The sequence below is a fragment of the Nilaparvata lugens genome, chromosome 7, assembly GCF_014356525.2.
Source record: "Nilaparvata lugens isolate BPH chromosome 7, ASM1435652v1, whole genome shotgun sequence".
Taxonomy (NCBI): domain Eukaryota; kingdom Metazoa; phylum Arthropoda; class Insecta; order Hemiptera; family Delphacidae; genus Nilaparvata; species Nilaparvata lugens.
The window spans coordinates 909,731-918,704 of NC_052510.1; the positions used below are offsets into that span (position 1 = coordinate 909,731).

General features: G+C 31.4%; 1 protein-coding gene across 1 annotated transcript in view; it reads left to right on the plus strand.

Moving 5' to 3' along the window:
- Positions 1 to 5,984, plus strand: part of LOC120352152 — a 6,467-nt gene extending 483 nt beyond the window's left edge. Inside the window, exons 2-4 of the mRNA XM_039431817.1 lie at positions 4,076 to 4,296; positions 5,184 to 5,340; positions 5,824 to 5,984. Of these exons, the coding sequence (XP_039287751.1) occupies positions 4,076 to 4,296; positions 5,184 to 5,340; positions 5,824 to 5,966 (521 nt within the window). The 3' untranslated portion in view covers positions 5,967 to 5,984. The remainder of the gene's footprint in view (positions 1 to 4,075; positions 4,297 to 5,183; positions 5,341 to 5,823) is intronic.
- The last annotated feature ends 2,990 nt before the right edge of the window (positions 5,985 to 8,974 follow it).

Consider the following 8,974-nt stretch of genomic DNA (forward strand, 5'->3'; position numbering starts at 1 on the left):
TGGTCTAACCGTTCACAATAAGTCATTTGAATAATTGGTTGGAATTAAGATGAGAGTGCACATGTTACCGAAAAACATTGAAAAACAATGAAAAAAACATTGAAAAAAATTGAAAAACAATGAAAAACATTGAAAAACATGAAAAAACATGAAAAACATTGAAAAAAATGAAAAACAATGAAAAAACATTGAAAAACAATGAAAAACATGAAAAACATCGAAAAACATTGAAAAAACATCGAAAAACATTGAAAAACATTGAAAAACAATGAAAAAAAACATGAAAAACATTGAAAAACAATGAAAAACAATGAAAAACACTGAAAAAACATCGAAAAACATTGAAAAACATCGAAAAACAATGAAAAACATTGAAAAACAATGAAAAAACATTGAAAAACAATGAAAAACATGAAAAACATGAAAAACAATGAAAAAACATTGAAAAACATGAAAAACAATGAAAAACATCGAAAAACATTGAAAAACAATGAAAAAACATTGAAAAAAACAATGAAAAACATGAAAAACATTGAAAAAACAATTGAAAAACAATGAAAAAACATTGAAAAACATGAAAAACATGAAAAACAATGAAAAACAATGAAAAACAATGAAAAACAATGAAAAACATGAAAAAACATTGAAAAACATTGAAAAACATCGAAAAACATTGAAAAACAATGAAAAACAATGCTGAAAAAACATCGAAAAACATTGAAAAACAATGGAAAACACTGAAAAAACATCGAAAAACATGAAAAACAATGAAAAACATTGAAAAAAATCGAAAAACATGAAAAAACATGAAAAACATTGAAAAACATTGAAAAACAATGAAAAAACATTGAAAAACATGAAAAACATTGAAAAACATTGAAAAACATGAAAAACATTGAAAAACAATGAAAAACATGAAAAACATTGAAAAACAATGAAAAACAATGAAAAAACATTGAAAAACAATGAAAAAAAACATGAAAAACATTGAAAAACAATGAAAAACAATGAAAATCAATGAAAAACACTGAAAAAACATCGAAAAACATTGAAAAACATTGAAAAACATTGAAAAACATCGAAAAACATGAAAAACATGAAAAACAATGAAAAAAATGAAAAAACATTGAAAAACATTGAAAAACAATGAAAAAAAAAAAAAAAAACATCGAAAAACATGAAAAACATCGAAAAACATTGAAAAACATTGAAAAACATGAAAAACATTGAAAAACAATGAAAAACATCGAAAAACATTGAAAAACAATGAAAAAACATCAAAAAACATTGAAAAACAATGAAAAAACATTGAAAAACATGAAAAACAATGAAAAACAATGAAAAACAATGAAAAACACTGAAAAAACATCGAAAAACATTGAAAAACATTGAAAAACATCGAAAAACATTGAAAAACAATGAAAAACATGAAAAACATTGAAAAACAATGAAAAAACATTGAAAAACATTGAAAAACATTGAAAAACATGAAAAACAATGAAAAACATGAAAAACATCGAAAAACATTGAAAAACAATGAAAAACATTGAAAAACATGAAAAACATTGAAAAACAATGAAAAAAACATTGAAAAATTTTTCAATGTTTTTTAATGTTTTTCAATGTTTTTTCATTGTTTTTCAATGTTTTTTTAATGTTTTTCGATGTTTTTTCATTGTTTTTTTATGTTTTCCTACAATCAAGTAGTATGCTGCTTTCTTCATTTAGCTGCAACTAATATGTACTGCATCTTTACATCAGTGCTACTTTACTGCATCTAATTTTGCTTCAACTCTGATGCCCCATTTTCTCAATTTTGGTGATGCAGAAAATTGTAGGTGTGAAGCTTCATGGTTTTTTCTTATGACTGATCCTTTAAAAACTTTACCACAAATAATGTACATATAGTAAGATCAAATTAAATAAAACAAGATGAATTGAATCTCTTCCATTAGATGAAGTGAGAAGGAGAGTTGAGAGAGTAGTGTACTTGATAAGAATGACTCGAGGTTTCCAAGCTTGGCTGTTTGCATAGAGTGGGATTTCAGAATCATTCATTTCTGTCAGTGTTACTTGTATTGTTTTGAGATTTCCACTTAGCATTGCTGCAATGACAAGTCCATAGAGAGGAAGAAGAATTCCGTTAAATCTGTCAGTTAGATACATGCCTCAGTTCTGTTATTTCCTTAAGAAAAACCTGACACTGGAAGTTTCATTTCTCCATACAAATGGTGTTGTGAGAAAGAAGTGAGAAATGTCTCGAGGCTTGCTGACTGAAATTTTAGAATCACTCTTCACTGTCAGTATTACTTGAGTTGTTTTTAGATTTCCACTTAGCATTGCTGTAATGACAAGTTCATAGAGAGGAATAACGATTCAGTTAAATCTGTCAGTTAGATACATGCCTCAGTTCTGTTATTTCCTTAAGAAAAAGCCTGTCACTGGAAGTTTCATTCCACCATGCAAATAGTGTGTGTGTGTGTGATCTAGAGAAGCAATTAGCATTGACAAGCTTGACTAGTGCGTAGCGGACTGCATTCATAAGTTCTTCTTCTTCTTCCTCTCATTCTTCTCTTTGGAAGCTATTGTACATGATGGAATGTGATTATCGTTTCACTTAAATCTGTCAGTTAGACACACTTCTCATTTCTACTTCTTCCTATTCTTCTCCATTCCTCTACTTCTCCCTCTTTTTGAGAGCAACTACTTCTTCCTCTTCTTCTCTGTTCTCATACTTCTTCCTCTCTTTGGATGCTTGTTATTATATCGTTTCACTTAAATCTGACAGTTAGACACACTTCTCCTTTCCTCTACTTCTTCCTCTTTTTGAAAGCGGCTACTTATTCTCTGATCTTATACTTCTCTATGATAGCATGATAAATTTTTTGAATGTGATTATTGTTTCACTTAAATCTCTGAGTTAGACAAAGATGAGTCGGTTAAATCTGAGAAACTCGATTCACTTTAATCTGTCAGCAGTAGAGTCATTGAATTTCTCATTTGCCATTCCTCTCCTTCTTCTACTTCCAAACTCGATTCACTTTGGTTGAAAATCACACAGTTAGAAGTAAGATGTTTCAGTTAAATCTGTCAGTAGGAGAGTCTTGGATTTCTCATTCTTCTTCTCCACAGTAAAAATCTCACAGTTGGAAGTAAGATGTTTCAGTTAAATCTGTCAGTAAGATGAGATTTTCGTTTCACTTGTTGATAGTAACCTTTCTATCCTTTTTCTCATTCTCCTTCCAAACTCGATTCACTTTAATCTGTCAGCAGGAGAGTCATTGGATTTTTCATTCTCCATTCTTCTACATCCAAAATAGATTCACTTTAATCTGTCAGCACTAGAGTCATTGAATTTCTCATTCTCCATCTTCTACTTCTTCTTCTACCTAGAGAGAGAGAGAGAGAGTGAGCATCATCGTTATCATCTTCTTCTTCCTCTTCTTCTTCTTCTTCTTCTTCCTCCTCTCCTTCTTCTTCTTCTTCTCTTCTTCTTCTTCTAGAGAGAGAGAGAGAGTGAGAGAGAGAGAGAGAGAGAGAGTGAGAGGTTCTTCTAAGGAGTGGGGAGGGGGCAGGAGAGGTGCGGCAGGAGCGGGGGAGGTGGGGGGTAGGTAGGATGGGTGCGGGGGAGGGGGGAGGGGGGGAAAAGTCATAAAAAAATCTCGCAGCATCCGTAAATAGAGACTACTGCCTACGTTCTTAGACCTCTCTCACAGGTTGTCATGACAAAGTTGATCATCAATTACAAAGGGTGATGCCCACATATTATGCTTTAAGCATGTGAGTTGGTAATGAGAGGGGTGATGATAGATGACGACTGGTTTTTTAAGACAGTCGGGTCCGGCAGCTTTACATCTCCTCCGAAAGACGTAGTGGCTGTATTTATGTGATTTTGCTGTGGTCAAAGAATCGTGCCCCGGCCAAGGATCGATCTCGGGACCTGCTGCTTATCAGACTGGCGCATTATCACTTACTTAAACTCGCCACCCAAACTTGCTCCAACTTCATCCACCAATTCGCATGAAATATGCAAAAAAGTGTTATGTTAAAAAATGTGGTTTGTTTTTTGTTGCAGATTGTCTCCAGAAAATTTTAAATAGATTGGAGACATTATGTGCAGTGCAAGAGCAGCACTCCATAGTGCTGCAAGAGCTGCTGATTAACTCAAGACTGACTTTGGATGTTGGCTGCACTGAGCGACCTGAAATGATGCCAGATCTCCCATTAGCTACATTAACTGATTTGGAATTGTGGGAGAATTTTATTACATCCAATAAAACCAACTACACTTATGCTGTAAGTGCAAAGGCCGGTATTACACGGTATTAGTTCTATGTCATATTATCAAATATATCTAATAATATAAGATTATACAGTGTAATAGGTATCTCTCTCTTCCTCTTTAGAAATATTTTCACACTTACAAATTCCGTATTAAGGCGTAGAAATTACAAATATTTACATCAAATATCTCATCAAATAAATAAGAAGTTTATCAGCCATTTGATATACAAAGATCTTTTATAGTTTCAGGTAGGCCTATAGATTTTATGCCTTCAACTTGATAGATTATCATCAGCCATCAATATAGAAAGCTCAATTATTCTATGTATAATAAGTAACCGGACTGACCTCAGGAAATTTTTTATGGGCAAAATATGTACAATTTTTCATTAGATATCAGTCCCTATTGGAGTCCATAACACGCTGATACCGGATTTTCAAATCCCTGAACGCTCCCTGAACTGGGAAATTGTACATATTTTGCCCATAAAAAATTTCCTGAGGTCAGTCCGGTTACTTATTATACAGACTATTTATGTCTGCTAGGGAATTGCATTGACTTATATCATTATATTGGTTGATTGATTGTATTGATGTAGCTGGTATAGTATGATTGAACAAAATATTCTGGCAATATTGGAAAATCAAACCAGCTTGGTCCATATTGGTTCAAAAATCATAATTTTTGTCTTAAATTATAGAGAGCATAATGTTTTCTACAATTTAAGACTAAATTCATAATTTTTGAACTAATATTGACCGAGCTAGAGTTATTTTCCCATCTTGTCAGAATGTATTTTGTGCTCGATCAGACTATATATTGATTTTTGTATTATTTGAGCAATAATTGATTTAGTAAATGTTTGGTCAACTAAATTTCAAACTTATATTTGTTACAGTGCAAGCTATTGTCGACAGTAGGTGGAGGTAATGCAGCCCAAACCACTCGACGAATGATGAAGAGGCTCATTACTTCAAAACTGGCCCAAACTGGGCAGGCAGAGCTCCGAAGAAGCCATTCAAAGAGCTTGCAACAAAATCTCTTATTTTTGATAAGTTATCATTCTATATTTTTACTCGTACTCGCGTGGGGTACTCCTGTACCCAGACGCTTTCTGTTCTGTGTACGTTTATTGTTGCCATCACTGCATTATTTTGAATTTCAAAGTACCTCATTTTCAACTATTTCTGAGTATGCTAACGTCGCGTCAACTTCCTGTCTCATGAGCCAGTTGAGTTATAGATACGTTTGAACGAACAGCTGCCGTGACTTTCTCGTCTGACTATTGTTTAGTAATGAACTATTTTTATCTAAAAAACAGTCATTACCTCGCCTTGTGATTCAAAATATCAATGTGTATAACAAAATATAGATGTGCACTTGAGAAAAATTTCTGTACTTGTTGTTAAAAGCAATCCCCTTTAACCATGCAACATCTGTATCAAAATTTGATAATAACCCCTATGTGGTGGCAAAATTTCATCTGCTTTCATATTTATCGAATTTCTCATTGAAATTTATATTACCTTATGTTTCAGATTCTATCAAAAAATCGTGTGGATCAACTGTGGGCATTGAGAATCAAATTGAAGATGCCATCAAGGATTGGCTAAAATATGCCACAATCAGAGTGTTTTCAGCGGACAAAAAAAAACAATCTAATTTTGTCTTTTGTCGGTAATTAAACAGTATTATGAAATGAAAGTGGAAAGTTATTTTGAAAGTTCCTTTCTATTGAGACACTGTAATAAAATATTTGTTTGTCTATTACATAAATCACAAACTATCATCATACCTGAAAACTAAAATATAGGCGGGTTTATACGATGCCAATTGGTAAGACAATAATATTGTCTTCTGAAATGTACAGCTGGTGTAAAGTATCAATTGAATCTTTTAATTCTAAAACCATCTATGGTTTTTAGGCATGGCTAAATAAAAGCTAATTGACAACATCAACTGACGGTTTAAGAAGACAATTTATTATTGTTTTGCCAATTGGCATAGTTTAAACCTGGCATAAATGTAAAGTAAAAATTTAGATGATTTATATTTTCTAGAAAGAATTGAGCTATTTGTGCTCACCACAGATGAAATTATCATACTAAAATTCAAGATTTTTAAACAACTACTGCTGAATTCTTGAAATAATAGTTTTAAGTTCTGTTTCTTACAGACATAAAATGTTTTTGAGCTTTTAGCTATACAATGGCAGAGTATATTAAATTACCATGGTAATTTGGATGTAACTATCTCAGTTTTTTAAACAAACTTTCATCATAATAATTTTTGTGGATCAAAATTGAAGTAATATGGAAATAGAAATAAAAATCTCTGTACCCTTTTTGAATCATTTAAATAATAATTAAAATAATGATTAATAATAGTGATTAAATGATTCAAAAAGGGTACTGAGATTTTTATTTCTATTCCTTTAAAAAGTAGCCCTATAGAGAAAAGAGATGAAGTAATATGGTTTTTATTGTGTGTTTTTGATGTCACCTTACCAATATACCGCATTGCACGGTAATATTTCTGTTACATTGAATCATATGTAAATAAATGGAAATATGATTTCGTATTTTAATCTCTTTCCAAATGATTTTAGAAATATTACCATGTAATTGATAAGGTAACGGTTCAAAAGTATGGCTAATTCAACGTCTATTTAGAGTTGAAAATAATGGTTGTCACGACGTGCTTTCAACGTCTATTTAGAGTTGAAAATAATGGTTGTCACGACGTGCTTTCAACGTCTATTTAGAGTTGAAAATAATGGTTGTCACGACGTGGTTTCAACGTCTATTTATAGTTGAAAATTATGGTTCTCACGACGTGCTTTCAACGTCTATTTATAGTTGAAAATAATGGTTGTTACGACGTTTTTTCAACTATTATTCAACGTTGAAAATAATGTGGAAACGGCGGACATTTTTTCGTGTTTTCAACGTTGAATTTAAACGTCTTTTCAACGTTAAGGTATTACGTGTTTCTAACGTTATTTCAACGTTTCTGTGCTACCTGGGATAGGTATGTTTTTTTCCCAGTACGGTAATGCGTTCACAATAGCTTGCTCAAAGTTGCAACCATATAGACAATATAGACCATATAGACACATTCCAGTCAATATAGACATGAAAAAGGGGGCCTGCTAGCAATTTATATTCTATTTATGATTTTTAATACCTATATTTTTTGATTCATCAATGAAATTTAAACTTGAACTTTCAGCAGTAAAAACTTAAAAACATTTTGGGACATTATCCATTACCTATCAATATTTGGCAATAAAATAGTTTTGGGCAAAGCCTGCTATTGTTTCCCAATTATATTTATATTATTTGAGATTGTATCCACAAATGGATAAATAAATTCAGAACCAACCAATATTTTCATGATATTTTTTTTCTTATAAATAAAAATATTAGAATATTATTTCTATATTATACTATTCCTATTTTTCTTGGATTTCTATTTTTATGTATTATTCAAGAGTAGTCTTGTGCTATAAAGATACAGAGTGGCCCAAAAACCTTGTATTTTTGATTATTTAGTTTTCAGCTATTTCCTAATTACCTAATCGGACAGAGAAATTTGTTCTCGCCTTTTTCAGATGATGACATTCTGAAAAAAAATGAGATCACTCGGAACTCTTTATCTTTAATAAGAGAACCGTACTGAGTTACAATTTTTCAAAAATGAGTACAATTTTAAGGAAAAAATCAACTTTGTTGAATTTTAGTTTTTGATTATCAATATCTTCCGATTGTTACCATTCAAATCTATATGAGATAGAGCACTCTACCTGATCTCAGATGGTGGAGCACAAAATCACGACCAGAGAGAATTCGAATTTCTCATTTAAATGGGAACAATTGGATGATATTGATGATCAAAAACTGAAATTCATCAACATTAATTTCTTCTCAAAATTTTACTCGTTCTTGAAAAATTCAACTCAGTACTCATTGAGAGTTGAGAATAATATCATTTATTCAGAATTTCATAATCTTAAAAAAAGGCTACAGCGAGTTCTTCTGTCCGATTACTGGATATGTTGGAAATAGCTGAGAACTGAACAAATAACTGAAAATACGAGTTTTTGGGCCACTCTGTATCTAGTAAAGGAAATTTTGCATGAAAAAATTGGTTCTGGATTTTTCTTCTGTATCCGCACAATATATTAAGAAATCAGAACTACAAATTAAATTGCAAGCACTATATATATAGTGACTGGACTATTCTGGTAATCACAACACTAAGATCAAAGGTGGCATTCTAGCCGCGGTTAACACTTCTGCCAGTTCACTCATTCGTCACACTTCTTGTAACATATCCAACATTGAAACTGTACCTTAGAACAAGAACCAATAATTCTAAAATTTGAAATTTTGAGACAAGAGCATTTAAAAAATTAAATCAAAATTATCTATAGCATTGAAATGCTATTTTTTGTCATAAAATTATCTATTAGGCTATAAAGTTCTACAATTAAGAGCATAACAATAATTCTTATGGTCTATTGTAAGGCTGAACCTATGCTGCTTCTTGCTCATTGATGCGGGGGATCAAGATTTTGCTAAAATATTTTCATTTTCATACCATATGAGAATGTTATTTTATTAGAATTTTTTGTGACAATTTTGCAGTATTTTTGCATCAATAGGATTCTGTGTTTCTCTTGAATAA